This window comes from Puma concolor, chromosome C2, assembly GCF_028749965.1.
Source record: "Puma concolor isolate L17-30 chromosome C2, mPumCon1.1.hap2, whole genome shotgun sequence".
NCBI lineage: Eukaryota > Metazoa > Chordata > Mammalia > Carnivora > Felidae > Puma > Puma concolor.
Genome location: NC_141675.1, coordinates 114361526 through 114386184, shown reverse-complemented (window position 1 = coordinate 114386184; position 24659 = coordinate 114361526). Strand labels below are relative to the sequence as shown.

Here is a 24659-nt window from a genome sequence, read left to right as displayed (position 1 = left end):
AATAATAATAATAATAATAATAATAATAATAATAGTAAATAAAACTTATAGAAACAGAGAGTGGCAAAGTGGTTGCCAAGGGTGGGGGAAGTAGGGGAAATAGGGTGGTTTGAAAAAGGATGCACACATTCTGTTAGAGTAAGTCCTGAGGATCTAACATATAACATAGTGACTATCATTGATAACACTGCATTGTATAATTGATATTTGCTAAAAAGAATAGAACTTAAGTGCCTTCATCTTAAAAAAAAGGAGGGATATATATATATATATATATATATATATATATATATATATATATCGTATGATAGCCAAAAAATGGAAATAACTCTACTGTTTATCAACCAATCAACCGATAGAGGTACTAATAAATGAATAGAATATTATACATCAGTAAAAATAATAAAATATTGAGTGAACCTTGAAAGATTATATTAAGTGAAAGAATACAGTCACAAAAGACCACATGCTTTATGGTTACATTTAAATGAAATACCCAGAATAGGCAAACCTATAGAGATAGAAAGTTGATTAGTAGTTGTCTAGGGCTGGTGGGGGAAATTGGAGGAGATGGGGGATGGCTGCCAATTAGTATAAAATGTCTTTGGGGAATCATTATAAAGTTTTAAAGCTGATTATGGTGATAGTTACCCTAACTCTGTGAATACACTAAAAATGATAAATCTGCATAGTTTAAAAATATAAATTATATGGTATGTGAATCGTATTTCAATAAAGCTGTTAAAAAATAACTTGGAACAAAAATATTAGCAAATCAAATCCAGCACTGTATAAAAGAATTACAGCCACAACCAAATGGGATTTACCCTGATGTGCAAGAATAGTTCAACTTTCAAAAATCAATTAATGTCATCTATCACATCAAATGACTAAAAAAGAAAAATCATATGATCACATAAATAGAAAAAGGTACTTGATAAAATTGAACACCAGTTTATGATTTAAAAAAAAACTTTCAGTAAACTAGAAATAGAAGGAAAGTTCTTAAATTTAATAAAAACTGTCTACAAAAAAAACCTATAGTTATCATACTTAATGGTGAGAAACTTAAAGTTGTCCCACCAGGATCAGGAACAAGGCAAGTATGTCACTCTCACTACTCCTTTTGACTATCATACTGGAAGCAGTAGCTAATGTAAGAAGACAAGAAAAAGTGAGGAAAGTACACAGATTAGGAAGGAAAAAATAAAACTGTCCTTATTACAAATAACATATTGTCTATGTAGAAAATCTGACAAAACCTTGCAATCTGCAATGTTGAAGAATACGAAGTTAATATACAATATATAAAAGTCAATTGCTTTCCTACATATCACCAATGAACAAGTGGAATTTGAAATTAAAAACATATACCATTTACATTAGCACCCTCAAAATGAAAAACTTAGGTATAAATCTAACAAAGTATGTGCAATATCTGTATGAGGAAAACCTTAACTCTGATTAACAAAATCAAAGAAGAACTAAACATATGGAGAGATATTCCATATTAATGATTAAGGAAACTCAGTATTATTTAAATGTCACTTCTTTCCAACTTGATATATATTTTTAATGCAACCCAATAAAAATCCCAGAAAGTTATTTTGTGGACATCAACAAAGTGATTCTGAAGTTTATATGTAGAGGTAGAAGGCCTAGAATGGATAACACAATATCAAAAAAGAACAAACTCACAGGACTGGTACTACCTGACTTCAAGACTTATAAACAATAATCCAGACAGTGTGATATGGATGAAAGAATAGACAAACAGGCCAATGGAACAGAATAGAAAGTCTATAATAAACATAGTCAACTAGTCTTTGACAAAAGAGAAAAAGCAATACCATGGAGCAAACCTTGTCTTTTCAATAAGTGGTGCTGGAACAACTGGATATCCACATGCAAAAAATAAAAACAAACAAAAAGCAAAATCAACAACAAAAGAACTAAACACAGAACCTTACACCCTTCACAAAAATTAAGGCAAAATGTATCACAGACCTAAATGTTAAACACAAAATTATAATAATGCTAGAAGAGAACATAGAAAAACCTAGATGATATTGGATATGGCAAACACTTTTTAGATACAACTACAATGACACAATCCAAGAAAAAAATAATTGATGAGCTGGACTTCATTAAAATTTAAAACTTATGCTCTGCAAAAGATGATGTTAAGAGAATGAGAAGACAAGCCATAGACTGGGAGAAAATATTTGCAAAAGACACATCTGATAAAGGACTTGACTAAAATATACAAAGAACTCTTAAAATTCAACAACAAGAAAACCAGCCATTTTAAAAATGGACCAAAGGCCTTAACAGTCACGGCACCAAAGATATACAGATGGCAAATAAGCTTATGAAAGGATGCTTCACACTGTATGTCATCAGGAAAATGCAAACTGAAATAATGAGGTACCACTATGCACCTATTAGAATGGCCCAAACTGGTAACACTGACACTAAATGTTGCTAAGGATGTGAAGCCACGCATTCATTGCTGGTGGGAATGCAAAATGGTACAGCCATTTTGGAAGATAGTTTGGGGGTCTCCTAACAAAACTAAACATATTCTTACTATATGATCCAGCTGTCACCCTCCCTGGCACTTAACCAAAGGAGTTTAAAGCTTGCATCCACATAAAAGCCTGCAACTACAAACATGCTATGAACACCGATGTTTATAGCAGCTTTATTTGTAATCGCCAAAACTTGGAAGCAACGAAGATGTCCTTCGTAAGTGAATGGATAAATGAAACTGTTATGCATCCAGACAAAGGAATTTTATTCAGCACTAAAAAGAATAGAGTCATCAAGCCATGGAAAACATGGAAGAATCTTAAATGCATATTATGAAGTGAAAGAAACCTATCTGCAAAGACGGCCTACTCTGTGATTCCACTATATGACATTCTAGAAAAGGCAAAACTATGAAGAAAGTAAAAGATCAGTGGTAGCCAAGGATTGGAGATGGGGGAGGGAGGAGTGGTGGTGTTGGTGAATAGATGAAGCACAGAGGATTTTTAAGACAGTGAAAATACTCTGTATGAAACTATAATGTGTTTATGTCTTTATAAATTTGTCCAAATCCGTAGAATGTAGAACACAAAGAATGAACCCTAATGCAAACCATGCATTTTGGATGATCGTGCTGTATCAATGTAGGTTCATCAATTGTATCAAATGTACCATTCTGGTGGGGAATGATTTTGGGGGAAGTTATGCATATGCATGTGCAAAGGGCAGAAGATATATAGGAAATCTCTGTCTCTTCCTCTTAATTTTGCTGTGAACCTAAAAGTGCTCTAAAAAAGTGGTCTTTTTTTTTTTTTAAAGAAATAACTTGGTGCTTTGTGTCACTCTCAGAAAAGATAGGAAATTAAATTTCAACCTGGTATTAAATAAATTATTTCTTTTTATGATGTAAAGGTGTATGTTGCCCATTGATTTTTCAGGAAAGTGAGAGGAGAATTTCTGATATTAAATTAAATATTTATATTAAATATTAATTTATATTAAAATTATAAGAAATACATGTAATTGTAGTACTATAAGGTTTTATGAAATAATAACTATTAAATTAAGTCAGGGGCTGTGCTATATGTTTTATATGTGATTCTCACTGCACCTCTGAGTTAGATTATTCTATTCTCATTGTAGAGATAAGAAAACTGAGGCATTCCTTAGTTTTCAGATGGTCCATTCACATTTCCTACCATGCAGAAATTCTACATTGATGAGATCTGTACCAGACAACTTCATTTCTAATAGGTAAAAGAGCCACCTCTTTAAATGTAGTGTAATCCTTTCTAGGCTGAAAGAATTTATGCTTTGAATTCTATTCAGTGGCTTTGAGAGTCCTAATAGAGGAGAGGTAGGTAGTGTACATTATAGAAGAGGCAGATTTCATCTAATAGTGCACTGTCTAGGAAGATGGATTGGAAACATAAAGAGCTAATAACGCCAAAGATTTTCTTTGCTAGGTTATCTTTTATACATTAATTATACAGAAGGACCTGCACAAATGGATACTCTTGCTACATAGACTGTTTCTTTTGAGAGTTCTTTTCCTTACTCTGCACTTGAGTTGGGAGATATTATCAGAGAGCTATCAGGAAGATGAGTTGATATAAAGACAAAGTTTATTTCATTTGTAGTATAAGCTTATTCATTTAAGTGACGAATGAATCCTCATTGTATAGGATACTGTGTCACTGTGATATGGTCAGATCATCCCTGTATTTAAATCCACACTATAGTTCAAAATCAGGTATCCATTAAAACTTGTTTAACTTTGCAAATTTTAAGATAACTCTTATTTATGCATCTGTCTCTTACTAGATATTCATTTTAATAACATTCATAAATAAATGTCACCTAATATATAAAAACAACTGGGAATTTTTCATGTTTCTCTATAACTCCTTTTAAGGCAACTATCTCCAAATAACTTTGTAGAGCAATATGCGTTATTTTCCAAACTTAAAATATTTTTATTTTATTTTTCTCTAATTTCTAGAGTATTGTTTGTATCTGACCTTATTGAGGCACACATCTTACATGGATGACAATTAGATTCTTTTCCTTTTTAAAAAAGCATGTTTCAGAAGTAGATCCCTCAGTGCCCCTTACATTCCTGAAATCATTGTTGCACTATATGCTAACTAATTTGGATGTAAATTTTTTTAAAAAAGCATGTTATTTTTAAATCAAATGAGAAGAAATAGCACAATCAAGGGATTGTCTGCTACATACCAGTGCTGTGCCTGGCTTGTTATTCATATGATTTTATTTAATCTTCCCACCTGGGCACTAAAATAGTCCTGATTTCAGTCAGTTGCCAACAACTTCCTTTCTATTTGCTCTATATAATGAAAGAATTGGAAAATCTCGTTATTTTCTGTTTGCATGTATTTTTTTTCTCTCTTTCCCATAGCTTCCCTAAACTTGTTTCTTGTTTAGGCAAACAAGTTTTCTTTTCCCTAGTAATCATTTCTACTCATATTTTGAGTTTATCACACAACTTTTATCCAAACCAAGGGGTTTTGCAGTCCTTCTGCCCACCCGAACTCACAACTATGGGAAGCAAATTCTATTCTCTGGGAGTCATTGCTGCTACCTAATTTGACTTCAGTCTCTCTTCTTAAAGTTTTTGAAATCTTTCTTTCTAGAAGTTAATTTGGTTGGTTCTCTTTTATCCTTTGTTCTCCTTTGTCACTTCCAGCTAGACTTTTTCCTTTCTTTTAAATGTCAAACAAATTCTTACATTTCATGATCAGCAAATTTGATTCTTATATTATTGGATCCAGTAAAATAAATTCAAGGGTTTTACTTAATGCTACACACACATGTATACACACATGCATGCAGGCACGCACACATGCTACATTAAAATAAATCAATGTAAACAATTGTAATTCTCTTTCAGAAACATGATGGCCATTTCACAGTCATCCAGTTGGTCGGTATGCTCCGAGGCATTGCATCAGGAATGAAGTATCTTTCTGATATGGGCTATGTTCATCGTGATCTAGCAGCTAGGAATATATTGGTCAACAGCAACTTAGTATGCAAAGTTTCCGATTTTGGTCTCTCCCGGGTACTGGAAGATGATCCAGAGGCTGCTTATACAACAACTGTAAGTTTGCATGTCCTTTTCCAATATATAGGTTGTTCACTTTTATTGTTTTTAATGTTATAAGAATAATCCTTTTTGGCTTTCCTGATTTTCTACTCACACCTCTCATTTTCACAATTTAACATCATTATTTAATTGAGAAATAATTGCTTTATCTGAGTGCCTGGTTTAAAACCAAAAACAGAAACACTTTCTTATATTTAACTGTTTTCTTTCTTTCATTGTACTGGACTTTAATATCATGCTTGAGTTCCATGTCATGACTGCCTTTACAACAAATCTTCCTTTTCCCAAGGCATTTTTGATGTTTAATAATTATTTCCTAAATGGAGTTCTATACAGGACAATGGTGAATCAATTAAGTCAGTGATAGTGAAGAAACAATGGTTATGAAATTACTTTTTTTTGCCCTCACAACAAATGTTATGGATTGATCTGATCATACTTAAAGATGAACAAGATAGGTTTCTCTAGAGATACATAAGTACCCTCTAAACTTTTTTCTGACTGATGCTTGGGAATTGTGCGAGCAAGAAGAATAGGCTAAAACTTTAGAACCAAACTATCATTGTAGATTATATGATCTCAACTTAATTCATTAATAGTTTAAGCATTTCTGAATGCCCCAAAACCAGTTAATTCCACCAACCTTTTTGATTATTGTTTCAATGATTTCAGGCTCAAAGTCTTTCTTCAGCTATCTTTTTTTTTTTTTTTTTAATTTTTTTTTTCAACGTTTATTTATTTTGGGGACAGAGACAGAGCATGAACGGGGGAGGGGCAGAGAGAGAGGGAGACACAGAATCGGAAACAGGCTCCAGGCTCCGAGCCATCAGCCCAGAGCCTGACGCGGGGCTCGAACTCACGGGCCGCGAGATCGTGACCTGGCTGAAGTCGGACGCTTAACCGACTGCGCCACCCAGGCGCCCCTCTTCAGCTATCTTAAACCTAATAATTTGTAAAACTATACTATATGTTGTTCTTTTTTAAACAAAACCTTCACCATTGACTTGGCAGTCACCTTCAATGAAAAGTAAGTCAGTAAAATTATTCAAGTTGTTTTTATCCTCTCCTCTTTTCTCTAACCTTACACATTATTTTAAAAGAGGCAAATCCATTATTTAGCTCCCTTCTATCTCATTTTCTATGAGGTTTTTTTTTGAAACATCACTGTATTCAATTACTCCAGAAGGGATGCAAGTTTAATATTATGAATGAAGCATATTATGCCCTTACCATATTTACGGTGTAAAATGCTCTATATCACTTTATTGATGATATTTTCATTATTTTCTAAGCAAAATGAATTAATCTCTTAGAGCCTGACATATAAGGTAGCAATATCTATTTATCTTTTAATTTGACCAAAAGCCTTCATAAAAATAAAAATCTATCATGTCTCAAAATAAATTGTTCGTTTCAAAAGAGAAGTATTTTCTTTTTTTTTTTTTCAAAAAATTTTTAATGTTTATTTTATGATTGAGGGAGACAGAGTGTGACTGGGGGAGGGGCAGAGAGAGAGGGAGACACTGAAGCCAAAGCAGGCTCCAGGCTCTGAGCTGTCAGGGTAGAACCACGAACTGTGAGATCATTACCTGAACCGAAGTCGGATACTTAACTGATTGAGCCAACCAGGTGCCCTAAAAGCAGTATTTTCCAACTCTATTTTCTAATTGGAAGATGTCATACATTTTTCTTTTTTTTCAAGGCTTTTCTCTTCTTTTTATTGATGAATAGCTTGAAGCAACTTTTCAAGTTACAGAACAGTGTAGATAAGATTTTTATATTATGCATATTATTTTCAACCTTGGAGAATGGTGTTTAAAATTATTATATAAATACTATGCAATATATGAGGCACCTGGGTGGCTCAGTCAGTTAAGCGTCCAACTTTGGCTCAAGTCATGATCTCTTGGTCCATGAGTTTGAGCCCCACATCAGGCTGTATAGTGACAGCTTGGAGCCTGGAGCTTGCTTTGGATTCTGTGTCTCCCTCTCTTTCTGCCCCTCCCCCCTCATGCTCTGTGTCTCTCTCTCAAAAATAATAAACATTAAAAACATTTTTAAAAATATTATGCAATATAATATTTATAAAAATTCTAACAAATGTGATCTACTAAAAGAACAAAATGATACAGGAAATAAAGAATAAAATAGGAAATAACTACTAGACTCTTTGTATGCCTATATGATATACTTGAAATCCTTATTAAATAATATTTTAACTACTTTTTAAAATGGGAAGCTCATGGGGCGCCTGGGTGGCGCAGTCGGTTAAGCGTCCGACTTCAGCCAGGTCACGATCTCGCGGTCCGTGAGTTCGAGCCCCGCGTCAGGCTCTGGGCTGATGGCTCAGAGCCTGGAGCCTGTTTCCGATTCTGTGTCTTCCTCTCTCTCTGCCCCTCCCCCGTTCATGCTCTGTCTCTCTCTGTCCCAAAAATAAATAAACGTTGAAAAAAAAAATAAAAAAAATAAAAATAAAAAAAAAATAAAATGGGAAGCTCATAACTAAATTTAAGGTACTAATAAAATTGGCAGGGTCCCCCAAAATTTGAAGCATATATAAGTTTTATTGTATCAGATTTGAAATCCAGATTCCAAGCATGTTCTTCTGTCTTACATGATTTTAGAGACTGGAACAATGCTATTATAATTTAATCTGATTACAGAATTAAACATCAAGTTAGGTAACCAGAATATTAATTCTCCAAAAGTGCCTCTTAGAAACTATAGATTAGGTCTCAATTAAGAAATAAGTTTCTGAATTTAAGAGGTATCAGTTGAATGATAAATAATGTGATTCAGTACTTTTTATTGTTTTTAATGCCAGTTTAATTAATGTACAGTGTTATATTAGTTTCATGTATACAATACAGTGACTCAATAATTCTGTACATTCCTCAGGGCTCATCACATAAGTGTACCCTTAATCGCCTTCACCTATTTCACCCATTCCCCCAGCCACCTCTCCTTTGACAACCACCAGTTTGTTCTCTATAGTTAAGACTCTGGTGTTGTTTTTTTCTCTCTTTTCCTTTGTTTGTTTGCTTTGTTTCTTAAATTCCACATATGAGTGAAATCATATGGCATTTGTCTTTCTCTGACTGATTTATTTCACTTAGCATTATACCTTCTAGATTCATCATGTTGTTGCAAATGGCAAGACTTCCTTCTTTTTATGGCTGAGTAATATTCCATTGTCTGTATATACCACACCTTCTTTATCCATTCATCTACCATTGGACATTTGGGTTGCTTCTTGGCTATTTTAATTAATGCTGCAGTAAACACAGGGGTTCATATATCTTTTCAAATTAGTGTTTTAATATTCTTTGGGTAAATACCCATTAGTGAAATTACTGGATCATATGGTATTTCTGTTTTTAATTTTTTGAGGAAACTCCATACTGTTTCCCACAGTGGCTGCACCACTTGCATTCCCACCAACAGTACACAACGGTTCCTTTCTCTCCACATCCTCGCCAACACCTATTGTTGTGTATTTGTTTCTTATGTATTTGATTTTAGTCGCTTTGATAGTTGTGAGGTGATCTTATTATGGTTTTGATTTGCATTTCCCTGATGATGAATGATGTAGAGTATCTTTTAATGTGTCTGTTGGCCATCTGTATATCTTCTTTGGAGAAATGTCTGTTCATGTCTTCTACTCATTTTTAATTGGATTATTTGGGGTTTTTTTTAGATGTTGAGTCCTTTAAGTTTTTTATATATTTTGGAAACTAACCCCTTATCAGACATATCATTTCAAAATATTTTCTCCCACTCAGTAGGTTGTATTTTTGTTTTGTTGATTATTTCCTTTACTCTGCAGTAGCTTTTTATTTTGATATAGTCCCAATAGTTTAATTTTGCTTTTGTTTCCTTTGCCTTGGGAGACATATCTAGAAAAATGTTGCTGTGGCCAATGCCAAAGAATTATATCTGTGCTCTCTTCTAGGATTTTTATGGTTTCAGATCTCACATTTAAGTCTTTAAGCCATTTTAAGTTTATTTTGTGTATGGTGTAAGAAAGTGGTCCAGTTTCACTCTTTTGCATACAGCTGTTCAGGTTTTCCAACATCATTGTTGAAGGGATTGTGATTAAGGGCTTTTTTTTTTTTTTTAATCTCAGAAATACCTAACTCTTCAAAGGCTCCTGGGGTACAAAATATCATACTGATTACCTCACTTTATAATGAATATGACCATTTTAAAGTAAAACGCCAGCATTCTTGCCTTCAAAGAGTTTACCCTTTTACAGGGTAGACTCATGCTTTCTTGTTATTCAGAGCATTAATTGTTGACATATAGGTCTAAAAAGAAATATGGAAGTACCAAAAAGCAGAATTCTGGAGAAGACTTTACAAAAAATTAAAATTTGAACCAAATGTTAAAAAAATTCACTAGGCAGATTGTTGGGGAATTGAGATAGAGGAAACAAAAAGAGGAAAAAGATATGGAAATTTGTGGAAGTGAATGGATGTGTTGATGGAAATGTGGACAGTTTAGAATGGAGAGGAGCAGTGGACAACCCAGGTTTCTTAGGAATAATTGTGAAGGTAGGTGGGTGGCACTTCAAAATTTGAAGGTTTTCTATTAAAATTAAGAGACACTGATTTATTTAAATAGGGGAATAACAAAATACATGTATGTCTTATGAGATTATTGACAACAGTGTGAAGGAGGGAAGGATTGAAGGACAGGAAGACTGGTTATAGGAAACAAGTTAAGGCATTATTGCTGTAGACCAGAAAGGCCATATGGCTTTAATTAGGGCAGTAGCAATTGGAATAAAGAGCAGAGTAGAGAATTGAAAATTATTATGATGATGATACAATTTACAAGACTCAGTAACTAATTAGATATGAATTATAAGGAGGAAGAAGGATTTAAAAATGACACCAATAATTCTAGATTGAACAACTAGTTGAATGGCGACAACATTAATCAAGACAGAGAATCTCTATTAGAGATGGCCGTTAACGGCATTAGATTACAAAGCAAAATTATAGCAAAGGGTCACAGGCACTCTGTTTCAAAGTCGTCAGGGTAATGTGAGATTGAGCATTGGCATTCTGTTGCAATTGCATATCACATTTTTAGGACTTTATATAAATTACTTAGTCCCCAAATTCTTTCTGTATTTCCTATTAAAAGGAATGAGATTCTTAGAAAACTCTACTGCCTAGTGAAGATATACCTAAATTCAAGCACATCCTGTATAATAAAATACAGAAGGATGGTTATTTATATGAAGTTATTCTTTGTTTTTATAAAAACATTTACATGAAAATAACTTTAAAATTTTTTTTTCAACGTTTATTTATTTTTGGGACAGAGAGAGACAGAGCATGAACCGGGGAGGGGCAGAGAGAGAGGGAGACACAGAATTGGAAACAGGCTCCAGGCTCTGAGCCATCAGCCCAGAGCCTGACGCGGGGCTCGAACTCACGGACCGCGAGATCGTGACCTGGCTGAAGTCGGACGCTTAACCGACTGCGCCACCCAGGCGCCCCTACATGAAAATAACTTTAAAGAGCATGCTCCATTGATACATTTTTTAAAATATGATTTTATTTTTTTTAAGTGTTACCTGTATATAACTTTCATAGAATATATCTTTTACCTTAAATGATTTTGATTTTTTTCTCTTATGTGTAACTATAATTGTTACTTCCTTATTATTTATAAATGTTTTTATAATCAGCATCAGAAGTGTTCGGAAAGGAAGGCTTGTGAAGTGTTTTAAAAACAGGGGCACCTGGGTGGTTCAGTTGGTTAGGCTGTGCAACTTCAGCTCAGGTCATGATCTCGCAGTTTGTGAGTTTGAGCCCTGCATCCGTTGGGCTCTGTGGTGACAGCTCAGAGCCTGGAGCTTGTTTCAGATTCTGTGTCTCCCTCTCTCTCTGCCCTTCCCCCATTCGCGCGTGAGCACGCACGCGCGTGCTCTCTCTCTCTCTCTCTTTCTCTTTCTCTCTGAAAAAAAAACATTAAAATAAATTAAAATTAAAAAGAAAAACAGGGAGACATCATAGATGAGTATTTTTTTTGTAATCTTCAGGAAAACAATTCTTGGAATATAAGTATGCTACATGGAAACTATCCCTTCCTAATCAAAATAGGAGCAGAATAAATAGACATTTTCCATTAAGATGACTTTACCAATTTAGAGAGCCACATACCACAGAGAAGAGCAGTAAGAACTGGTAAACAGACAGGCTTGAAAGATAGAGTGACCCGTGTGATTCCAATACTGACCATAGCACTGAACTTACTGATCAGCATGTAGCAGATGAGCAGAATGACCATTGGAGCCAGTGTGACCAGACCAGAAAGAGATGTGACAAGAGAGATTACTTTGCCAACAACTAGTAACAATTATTCTAGTGCCTTATTTAGAAGATATATACGTGTAAAAAAAAAGCAGAAGAAGATATATACATGTAGTATATAAGACCATATTATCCACATTATAAAACACTAAGGTAAATAAAGGAATGAGAGTTATGACAAATACAAGTAGAAATTTTAGTATGTCTTCCTATAACTTAAGAATGTTTTGATGTTCTGCTTCAGATCTAAGACCTATTCATTCAGCATGTACTCCATGGAATTTATTATAGAGTTACCACATTCAAGGTCCTATTCCTTTGGAGAGCCAATAACCAAAAATCAAGGGATTCTTGAGAATGGATAAATGATAACACAGAGAGGGGACCAAGAGTAACCAAATATAGTAAAACATAATAAAACCAATAAGTGTGCAGACACCAAGAAGGGGCAATGCAGAACTAAAAGTGCCAGTAGTAGTAGGAGAATTTCCTGGTAAGCCCTGTGCTAAAATACATCAAGCCTTTGCAAAGGGACATTGAGAACTGATAATTTAATGAAAACCAAGAAATGTGCATGGGGGCTAAAGCTAGGACAAAAATGCCAAAAAATGGGATCTAGATAAGGACTGAGGCCTTTTGTTTACATGCTAACCTTACCAGGCACTTAGTAAGGAGAGATTGGCGAATGATTATGAACCCCACCTGACAATACATGTACAATTATTGATACATGGCTGACTTAATCATACAATATTTACTGAGTTTGAATTGTTCTCATTTGATTACATGGTTTTCTGTCTGTTTATAATTTAGATGCTAAGAAATCTCTCTTTTCTGAATCTTGACACACATTCACATGGACAATGTTTTATATCCAATTCCATGGGAGGGACTCTCTCTCTCATTGGAATATTGCTAAGTAACCAGTCTTAAACTTACCTTGAAAATGTTAGGACTCATTGTTCTCGTTTATGGAAATGATGTCCTATTTACCTGAAAAGAACATTCAAAGATATATTATGGCTCACACTTGCCTGTTTCAAGAGATAAATTTTATTTAAAATACAATGGCAGTCACTGTACAGATTTTTTCAACTATAATGATTACTTTTTTTATACTTTAAAGATCAAAACAAAATGGAAGAATTATTTTATCACTATATCTGCTAAAAATTCTAAAACTCTTTGATTCTAACTTTAAATTGTGTTCATTTTATGTTATCCATGGCAAACTTTGCTTTTTCCTTCAAGAGCAGCAATTCCATATGAATATTACTTTCTTAGTGGAAATATGGACACTCACAACTGACAGCACATAATCTGCATAATCACAATTCTGTTAACATCTTAATTCTATTTACTTTGCTTTCATAAGACCTCTTCCAAGCTCCACCTCTTAACTTCCCCTCTTCTACATAAGGTATAAGAGAAGTCAAATCCATCAATCTAAAAAGTCATGGTCTATACCCAACATGGAGCTAATTATAGCAAATAATGGAGCAGCAGGAGGGGGACTTATTTACATGTGTATGCCAAAGTTGAGGGGAAATCTACCCAAGCTCCCTCCTTTACCTAATTCAAGTGCTTATAAATTGGCTTGACTTTCTGAAGGGAATTTTTGAATGTTGAGATATGTCCACCTTTAAGAATAAATATTTTCAGTAAAGGTGAGATAAAAATTATTTTAGATCATTCACTATTCTGCCTTTAAGTACTTTAACATGAGTAATTAAGATTCACCTGGAGATTATGCTGAACCTGCTAATAAAACATACTCAGAATTTTCATTCATTTTCTGTATACTTTAAATAAAAGAGTTACAGTAAAAAGTTTTGCAGTAAAAAAAAAATTTTACATATTTTTATTTAAAATCTTATAATATCTGGGGCACCAGTCGGTTAAGCCTCAGACTTCAGCTCAGGTCATGATCTTACTGTTTGAGAGTTCAAGCCCCATGTCAGGCTCTGTGCTGACAGCTCAGAGCCTGGAGCCTGCTTCAGATTCTGTGTTTCCCACACTCTCTGCCCCTCTACTGGTCACTCTCTCTCTCTCTCTCTCAAAAATAAATAAACATTAAAAATTTTTAAATCTTATATCTGATGCACTGAATAAAAGAACTCTCACTGAGAAATGTTTCTAATTTCTTAGATTTTGAAAAATGAAACTTTATGTTTAGGTATCCTACTAGTGTTTCAAGTCACTGATGGTAGAGGTGACATTGTACTAAGATATAGCATTTGGTAAGATGCATGTTACACTAAGTCTACCTTAAGTGAACCAGAAGAATGATTTTTTTTTCAATTGCTCCTTCAGATTTAGCCAAGCTAAAAATGGAGGCGGTATGACTGTTTCAAGCAGAAAGGCAGACTCTTGGAGTGCCTGGGTGGCTCAGTCGGTTGGGCATCCGACTTCGGCTCAGGTCATGATCTCACAGTTCGTGGGTTTGAGCCCCAGGTTGGGCTCTGTGCTGACAGCTCAGAGCCTGGAGCCTGCTTTGGATTCTGTGTCCACCTCTCTCTCTGCTCCTCCCCCACTCATGCCCTGTCTCTCTCTCTGTCAAAAATAAATAAACATTAAAAAAAATTTAAAAAAAAAACAAAGGCAGACTCTTATCTTAGGTGGATGACTATGAAGCCTAGTAGTCCCCAAAGGCTACATCTAATAACATAAATAGAATATAAGGACAGGCACCTGCACAAAATTCACTGAAAAATTAAAGTAAGGGAAATGACAGTTTCTTCTAGGCAAATGTAAATTCAGCAGCCTAGGTGAATGTAAATACTTTTTATAAAGGGAAAAAGTAAGAAAAATAGCAATGTTATCAGAATGCTGTATGTGAAGATTTAAATAACTTATTTTTCAATAAAATGGTGGTGAACAAATAAATCTTGGAAGAATGAAAAACAATGAAATCCCGGTGAGAGGAACCAAATTCGTCACTAAGAAAGGAATTATACAGTTTGGGGAAAACAAAAGAATGACTCCTCACACACTATGATAGCACTCAGTCAAAATCAGTCTGATATATAGACCATTATAATGAGCTGAAGAGAAAGAAATCAATGTGTCATATTAGGTTTCCTAATTTCAAAGGAAAAATGTGCCCTTGAACCAGCAAATATCTCATGGACTAATTCGTGAGAAGAAAATCTAATAGTTTTTATTCATCTTTGTCAATATAAACTTTCTGTAAAGGGAATTCTAATGATCTAATGTGTGGAAGCTGTATTCTCTGAAATGAACGTCTCTGCACTCTGAGGCCAAATGCCAGAAAGCAAATCCACAACAGTGGGGACGAAAGGGCAACAAAGCTTTATACTAAACCAAAGAGAGCTTTGTTCAATGCAAAGCAAGAGTCCTCTTCAATAACTGTTCAAGAGGTGAACACTACACACACCAGCTTGGATCACAGACTGAGAGACCCAAACTCTTAATGGTAGTTGTCAGCACAGAACTTCTTTGAACTGTGCTACTTGAGTGAACTGATAACAACAGATGTTGAGCATAATATGGAAATGGGAATCAAAAGCAGATGAACATAAGAGAAGGGAAGAAAAATAACATAAAAACAGGGATGGAAGACAAAACATAGGAGACTCTTAAATACAGAGAACAAACTGAGGGTTGCCGGAGGGGCTGTGGGTGGGGGATGGGCTAAATGGGTAAGGGGCATTAAGGAAGACAGTTGTTGGGATGAGCACTGGATTTTACACATAGGGGATGAATCACTGGAATCTATTCCTGAAATCATTATTGCACATATGCTAACTAACTTGAATGTAAATTAAAAATCAATCAATCAATAAAATACCAGAGAAAATTAGTATCTAAAGAGCCATTTCCTGAAAAAGCTTCATTTCTGAAGCATAGGAAACAACAGTTTGTTATCATTACAGAGTTCTTTGTAGAAAAACAAATGAAAAAGATTTGAAGATTACCATCATACACAGAAGAGAAAAGTACTGAACAAACAGCTCTATCAGAAATCTGGAAGATAGAGAGGACCATCTAGCTAAGTCATACATCCCATTAAGAAGCCAAGCCATGCTTTGGGAAAATCTCCATTTACCATTTGTGCAAATCATCTACAAAAACAAGCCCTTTGTCTTTCTAGAATGCATTTAAATTTTTTTTGTTGTTTTGTTTATTTATTTTTGAGAGACAGATAGAGCATGAGCAGAGGAGGGGCAGAGGAGGAGCAGAGGAGGGGCAGAGAGAGAGGGAGACAGAATCTGAGGCAGGTTCCAGGCTCTGAGCTGTCAGTACAGAGCCCAACACGGGGCTTGAACTCATGGACTGCGAGATCATGACCTGAGCCGAAGTCGGAGGCTTAACCAATTAAGCCACCCAGGCACCCCAGTCTAAAATGCATTTTAAAGAAAAGAAGCTAAGGCCTTAGACCTGGAAGGGCATTATTGAAGATGAAACCACTAAGAAACTTTCTGCTTAGTACTCAAAGTTTGGTGTGTGACTTTCAGGTAATTTGTTTTATTTGTTAAAGTAATGAATTCCTTTAGATTTGTGTAAAACCCTGGAGAAAAGATTTATCATTTACATTTTTGAAAGGATTTCCAGAACTTAAGACAATATGCTATTTAATAGCTGCTTTATTAATTGCTGATAACTAAACCAATAAGAAAAGGGTAGAAAGTAACTGAAACTATAACATTTTTCCATAAAATTACATTTATTTCTTCTCTAATATCACTGTTAATCACAACCCATCAAATAAATAAGCCTAAAATAATCCTTAATGCATCAGAAAGAAATGAAAAAATCGCATTACAAAGCAACAAATGTAGCACATATTGAAGCATTTACAACAATGAGTCACAGGGAAAAACTCTGTTTTAAAGTCTGTGAACACATACTGTCAAAAGCTTTGAGCACAAAAGTATGCCTACAGCATAGATAAGATACAAGACAAATAGTTCATAAAATCACATAATACATAAAATTTTAATCCCTGTAATCATCTGACATACATCCAGTCCTTCTAACCTAACTGGTAATCAATGAGGAATAATCAAATGCTGAAAAGTATTCAGCATACACCTGATGATTAACCAAGAACCACAGCAAATACCAAGTGCTGTTTTTTTTTGTGTGTTGGCAACATCCAACACTGTCTAATTCAGAGTTAGTCTCCCTGCTCCCAGTGATTTTAGAACAAACCCAAACCAAATTGATTTACTGAGAAAGATCAATCAGCAGATGTTCAGCAAGCAGAAAGTACAGTGCTCACTGGCCCATCTTGCTTGTGCAGAAAAAGATGAAGTAAGACAATGAACACAAAGCTGCTGACTTCAAACCTAGAGCTTCAAAGATATCACCTGAAGAAACAGTCATTATTAATGCTTAATTGCGAGTTCCACTTCTGATGTTGAAATAATGCTTTTTGTTGTTGTTGACAATAAAAATTGGAAAGAAGAACATTATAAATAAATGTGGGAAAAATCACATCAAAGCTCTGTGGAAAAGCTTACTTATTCCCAGTATAAAAAGCTTCATGTCAATAGCAAAGAAATTGAAAAAGGTTATCAGTTATTTATAACTGTCAGTAGTCAACCCTGCTAGCTACCTATTAAACATCTCTTGTCATCTCTTTCTTGCTAACAAAATCTTTAAGTTTGGATGTTTGTAATGAGCTCAGATCTAATAAAATCATGATTTATATAAGCCAGTTATATTTATACCATTGTCCTCTGACACTTACATTTTACACTTTTGTCACTTAGAAGTAAAGGAAAGTGAGAAGCACAACTTCTAGAAAATTTTCTGGTTGAGGTCTATCCAAAATAATATTGACTAAAGAGCTGTCTAATACTGGCCCTTACTTTCCTTTATTGCCTTGAATATATTTTGGAAAGACAGCACTTAAAGCTGTGACAGCCATCTTTCATACATGAAGCAACAAGCCGAAGGAGACAAACCCAAAGCTGAGGATGGCCAAGGAGGAAAATTCAAAAAAACCTAGTTCATGATGCAGGGATATAGTACAGTACTAGAGCACTTGATGACAGAGATCCTGGTTCTCTGATGAAATCGTTGCACTTCTGTGTCAATACAACGATTTATAGTGTGCAAGTGGAAACCACTTACTCCATATTTGCTTATAATTTAATTAAATGTCATATTTGCTTGAGTTCCTGAGAATTTCGCATCTATAACTCTATGACTTGGAATCCAAAGACATTCTTATATAGTAATCAATAAATAGATGGGTGCCTGGCTAGCTCAGTTGGTTAAGTGACTGACTTCGGCTCAGGGCATGATCTCACTGTTTGTGAGTTCAAGCCCCACATTGGGCTCTGTGCTGACAGGTCAAAGCCTGGAGCCCGCTTCCGATTCTGTGTCTCCCTCTGTCTTTGTCCCTTGTCTGCTTGCATTCTGTCTCTCCCCTTCAAAATCAATAAATACTAAAAATTAAAAAAAAAAACAGTTATGTTATGAAAAAGTAAAAAATAAATAAATAGAAAACCTCCATATTAATAGAGGATATAAATAGAAAAATTCAAAATGAAAGTTTGAGTAAAATATCACCTTAGTCATACAAACTAACAAGACTAAGAAGACTGTAAATGTACAGTTAGTCTGAAGATGCAGTTATCATAATTTATTCATTTAACATATATTTCTTAATATTATTAAGCAACAAGTTGGATAATGGAACTAAAAGTGCTTAGAATCTGAGGAGAGAACAGACATTAAATATTCATGCTAGTGAATGTATTGTTAAAATCTGAGATTTATACAGCACATGTGTACTGAGTGCCAACTATGTGCCAGATACTGTTCTGGGCACTGGAGATATTCCAATAAACAAGCTTTTCTCATGGAGTTTACAGTATTGAGCATGGTGGGAATAAAAATAATTGTTATATAAAAATAATAAAGTTATTTTTTTAACTGAATCTCAATCTCAGATAATGATAAATACTGGATATATAATATTTTTTTATAATTATTTTTTAAATAAAAGGGAGTAGGGGCGCCTGGGTGGCGCAGTCGGTTAAGCGTCCGACTTCAGCCAGGTCACGATCTCGCGGTCCGTGAGTTCGAGCCCCGCGTCGGGCTCTGGGCTGATGGCTCAGAGCCTGGAGCCTGTTTCCGATTCTGTGTCTCCCTCTCTCTCTGCCCCTCGCCCGTTCATGCTCTGTCTCTCTCTGTCCCAAAAATAAATAAACGTTGAAAAAAAAAAAAAAAGATTTATAAATAAAAGGGAGTAGCTACCTTGGAAGGTATGTTCAGGAAGTACTTCTTTAATGAGATGGTATTTGAAATGAGACCTGAAAGTTATAAAGGTACACGCCAAGAAAAGATCTGAAGTCAAATGTTCTAATATGAAAACAAATATAGATCCTAAGGTAGGGAGAAGCTTGGCATATCTTAAGAGTAGGAATAAGTCCAGGATAGCTGATACATTGAGGGATTAGTAGGAAATGAGGACAGAGGGGCCAAATCCTGCAGAAACTCAAAGGTCATGGAAAGAAGTAGATATTTTATTCTAATTGCAAAGGGAACTCATTGGAAGATTTTAAGCCGGTGATGACATAACAGAATTTGTGTTTTTAAGAGCTCACTCTGGCTGATATGTTGAGAATGAATTAATTGTAGAGGGTCAATGAGAGAGATAGCAAGGAGACTCATTCACCCCACCCTAGACAGGAAACAATGGCAGCTTGGTGGAAACTGGCAATAGAGAAAATAAAGAGTGGTGGGGAGATTTGGGACATCTTGTGTCAATAGCTTTGCCTAGGTGTGTGTGTGTGTGTGTGTGTGTGTGTGTGTGTGTGTGTGTGTGTTTTAAACAAATGAGGAAATTGAGACCCAAAGAAATTAAGTGGTATGCACAGCTCACATGGTTCTTCCATTGGAAATGGTGTCATTTAACCATTGCAGTAATGACAATGTTAAGGGAGAGTGTCCCACAATTGAATCTTCCTCCTCCTCCTCTTCCAATACTTCCCTTTGAAAATTCTCTTCTATCATTTGCAAATTCCCTTCCATCTCTCACCTCTGAGTCCCATGCAGAAGGCCATAGATAGTAGTAGTTGAAAGTCTTGAAGATTGAGAAATAAAGAGATTGATCTCTTAGTCTTTGGTAATGTATATTTTGCTTACTGAACTTTTAAAATTATGCTGTGATGATAATTTACTTTTATGATAAAAGATATATATATGTATATATATATGTATATATATGTATATATATGTGTATATATATATATATATATGTATATATATATATATATATATAATAAAAATAGAGAAATAGCTCCTAGCAGAGCTCCAAGATATCCTTCTGACCAGTATATATAACGTTTCACCTTGGTATTAATCAGTGACTAAAGAACACGTTTATGTAATTGTTTTAATGCAACTTCTCCAATCAAAAAGATGGCTCAAGGTCATTTCACTGTACTACATTTATTTTTAAATGAAAGATAAGAGTAAGGAAATGAACATTACCATTACTGATTTTTAAAATGGAATTCTGGGCAATAGTCCAAGAAACCTCAGATTCTTCCTCAGAATTTCAATTCAATACCTATCCCTCATTGTCACTCCAGGGCCTACCATTAAGACCCACAGTCATCAAGTTTTCCAAGCCCATAAACAATCATTAGGAGTGCTAGACAAAGCACTACAGACTCTTGGAGTCTGCTTTTAAAAGACATGAAATTGAATTTCAAACATTACAAAAATTTATTGGCATCCTTGTTAAGAAATAAATACTTTTCTCGTATTTATTCATTTTGTCACCTGACTACCCCTGCTTGGTTTATGCTAGCTTACTTACCAATCAGGGTTTCAAAGGACAAACATTTGTAGTCATGGCTCATTACAGGGAAGTTAAAGAAGGCTGCCGAAAAGGAGGCTGCAAAAAGTTTTCCCCAAACTCTCCCTTGGGCCTCTCTCTGCAAAGAATAGCTCTGAATGCATCCATGATCCATCAGTATTTTTATATATTCAGATCATGACTTGTTCGAATTAACATAAACACAGAAAGTTTCACTGTACCTAGTTTTGCCTCTTTAAACTTGCAATAAGAACAGGGTGTTATTATATGAAGCATGCACATTATTCAGTTGTTTAACCATGCTCTTAATCAGTGTATAATATGTGTCACAAATAGGCAGCTGCTAGATGAATTATACATAAAGATAATGTTTTCTAGATTACTCTTGCCTGTATATGTTGCATAATTTAGGTCTCAACACATTCTGGTCCTTAATTCTCTTCTTTTTATAGAAACCGAATCGTTACCTTTTTCTTTTTAGTGGTTCAAAAGTTTATTTTTCATATATGCTGTACAAGTAAAATCTCTTTAAGGGAAGGTAACTTCTTTAATTTAAGTGTTTGTACCATTTATTTTTGCAAAAGCTGAGATTTCTTTTTTTTTTTTTTGTCTTTAGAAAAATTTTCTGACTCTTGTACTAAAGTTACAAATACATTTGCTTTTAGAAATAATTGCTACTCAAAGGAGGACACAAATTCAATAGAACTGAATTGTGCTCTAATATAAAATAGTAACTAACAAAATCAAGGGGTACACTGTGTCCCCTCATCTTCATGCCAACCTCCATGGAGTTTCATAAGCAAGACATTTCAATACCCCAACGTGTATATGGAATCATTAAGTAATGGAGAAAACAAACATTACAGACATAATATGGTTAAAAAACAGTGGATTATAAATTTGGAGCTTGAATTTTAATCTCAGTTTGGCAATAATTCAGTGAATAAACGTGGATCATTAATTTAAAACTGTTGTGCCTTGGGGAGCCTGAGCTCCTCAATTTCCACATCTTGAGTAGAATTAACAAAGCTGTCCACTCTCCACTTTACAGAAGTGTTACAACAACCAGGATAATAAATAAACTGAAGTGCGGATCATAGCTTCTTTTGGGATTAACAGCATAAAAATCACCTAAGGCACTTACTTAAAATGCAGATTCCCAGTTTCCAGCCTCAGAGATTCATTTGCATTCAGTAGGTCTGGGGGAGGAGTAGCAAGGTATGATCTGCAAATCTGGATCCCTAATAAACACCCAGCTAATTGTGACACAAGTTATTTAAAGGTTCCATCCTGATTAGCTGCTCTAATACAATCTGGACACATATCCAGTCATTTCCTCCACCAGCCTGACTGAAGTCCCAGGCAGGTAAAATATTTGTCAGTACAGAGGGAAAGGGGATGCGAGAGGAAGGGAGGAAAGTGGTGAGGGCGATGAGAAGTTGGAATTGTTGGCATTACAATAAGAGAACATACCACAAAACAAAAATTAATAGCTTATCTGACATTAATCTGAATATGTACTTCATTTCTCTCCAGTACTGACTGATGTAGAAATGTATGCCCCTCTCTGGGCACTTATTGAAGACCTGTAACATATTGTGAACATACCCTAAACTATGATATATAGCTTGCCCAAAAACATGAAGAAATTTTTTCAGATAGCAAAGTCATTTAGTTGCACCAGGTGCACAATTTTATCTCAGTCTTGAAACAGTTGTGTATTTTTCAAATTATGCCATTGATTGTTTAATGTATCTAAAGCTGATGGGGTTTGAGGGTACTTGGAAATGATTAGGTTTTATTTGAACTCCAGTATACCTTATGGGAAATGGAAGAAACTGTAGGAAGTTTAGTTTCTAGATTTTGACCTAGAATATTTTTTCTGGTTCTAAAGTGAAATGCATTCTCCACACTCATCCTTAGAAACCACAGTAGTCTTAGGATTAGTTGATAAAAACTGCACATACTAAGGAAAAAAAGACATAAAGGCATAATAAAGCAAAACAAAATAAAACAAAACCTTCATGAAATCATCAAATGATGCTACCACAGGGAATCCATGCATCTGTATAGACATGCCCCCTTGTGGTGAATGAATGGGACACAGGACATCTGAAAATTTTTGAAATCCAGAAAAAGCAACTTTGTTTTTCTTAGCTTAATATTGTCTGAAAAAGAAGGTGTATATATTTTTTATTTTTTTAATGTTTTTATTTATTGTTGAGAAAGAGAGAGACAGAGCACGATCAGGGGAGGGGCAGAGAAAGAGGGAGACACAGAATCTGAAACAGGTTCCAGGCTCTGAGCTGTCAGCACAGAGCCCAATGCAGGACTCAAACTCTTAAACTGTGAGATCATGACCTGAGCCAAATTCAGACTCTTAAATTACTGAGCCACCCAGGTGCCCCTAGAAGATGTATATTTTAATGAGCTCTGATCTACAAGGATTTTATTTGTGTGTTGTTTATTAAAGCTTAATAACTCTGAATCATTTACCTATAAGAACAGAGGAAAGATCAGAGAAAACTGATTGAATCCTAATATTTAACTGAGAAATTTCTCACATTTAAATTGAGACAAAAATGTAGACTTTAAAATAATTTACCATTGTTCTCACCTATAAAATTTAAGGTACGAGTGGAAACATAATCCCTGTGGAAAATATATATATATACAAAAACAGAAAAAAGGAATTGTTAAAGTAAGCGAAAGCAGTGTATGTTTGAAATAAATCAGGTAGGGGACACCTGGGTGGCTCATTCGGTTGAGCGTCCGACTCTTGATTTTGGCTCAGGCTGTGCTCTCAGTCCTGGGATGCAGTCATGGGATAGAGCCCCCATGTTAGGCCCTGTGCTGAGCATGGAGCCTGCTTGGGATTCTCTCTCTCTCCCCCTCTTTCTCTGTCCCTCCCCCTCACTCTCTCTGTCTCTCTCAAAATAAACAAACAGTTAAAAAAGATAAAATCAGGTGAAAGACCAGAATAGAGAAAAACTTAATGGAAAAAAAAAATGCAGACTCTTCATTGACACTTTTAAATACCAATGCTAAGTTTTTTTGCATTGGAGTGAAACTCCTAGTTTTGAGAATATTTAAGAGACCATGAAGAGGCCATTTAATTAAGGGCCAGAGTGCAGTACAACCATGATTTTAGCAGGGGATTTAAAGCAGTGAGAAATTCTACAGATTTGGGCTCAGTAGCTTATATCTCATTGATACATGTAAGAGAAAAATGTAAATAAAAAACCAGCAAACCTGATTAAACTCTTATTAATAAAGAGAGAAACAGTCAAGAGTTAAACCTGAAAAGAGTATTAAAATATACAATACTCCAGTAGATTTTCTATTGTATTGGGGAAATTACCAGAAATAATAATAGCAATTGCAGGCACTACTTTGAAAAATAAATGTCATTTATTTTATAGATATGTTTTCCCAATCTATTTTGGATGTGAGGATAGTAATATATAAGTTAATTGTCAATAAAACAATTCTAAACTATTTTTCTGCATTACTTCATATTATACTTTAGATTATAAAACCACAGAATTTAGACCACATCTGTTCAAGTAAGAATTTCTCCCTCCTACCAACACTATTACAGTTTATTCAAGTATTAGAAAATAGCCCAGACAAATACAAAAGCATTTTAGCACCTAATAAGATCATAAGGAAGTGTATTTGTAAACGGCTAATTTTCTTATCCTGAAACGAGGGAATATAAGGAAGTCTCAAAAACCAAAGCAGTCCATTTTTTGTGATATTTTGAATTAAGCTTCTGGCTAAATATTTCTTTTTTTGTTTTTAATTCCTATTCTTGAAACCTTATAAAACACTGACAGAAAGAGGATTATATTAACAATCTTAAGATATAATG

At 34.8% G+C, this 24659-nt stretch overlaps 1 protein-coding gene across 4 annotated transcripts in view; it reads left to right on the top strand.

Annotated features, from left to right (window-relative positions):
- Positions 1–24659, top strand: part of EPHA6 (EPH receptor A6) — an 889565-nt gene that overhangs the window by 776499 nt on the left and 88407 nt on the right. For all 4 annotated transcript variants that reach the window (XM_025913797.2, XM_086675668.1, XM_086675669.1 and 1 more), the window contains one exon: positions 5441–5650. In XM_025913797.2, the coding sequence (XP_025769582.2) occupies positions 5441–5650 (210 nt within the window). The remainder of the gene's footprint in view (positions 1–5440; positions 5651–24659) is intronic.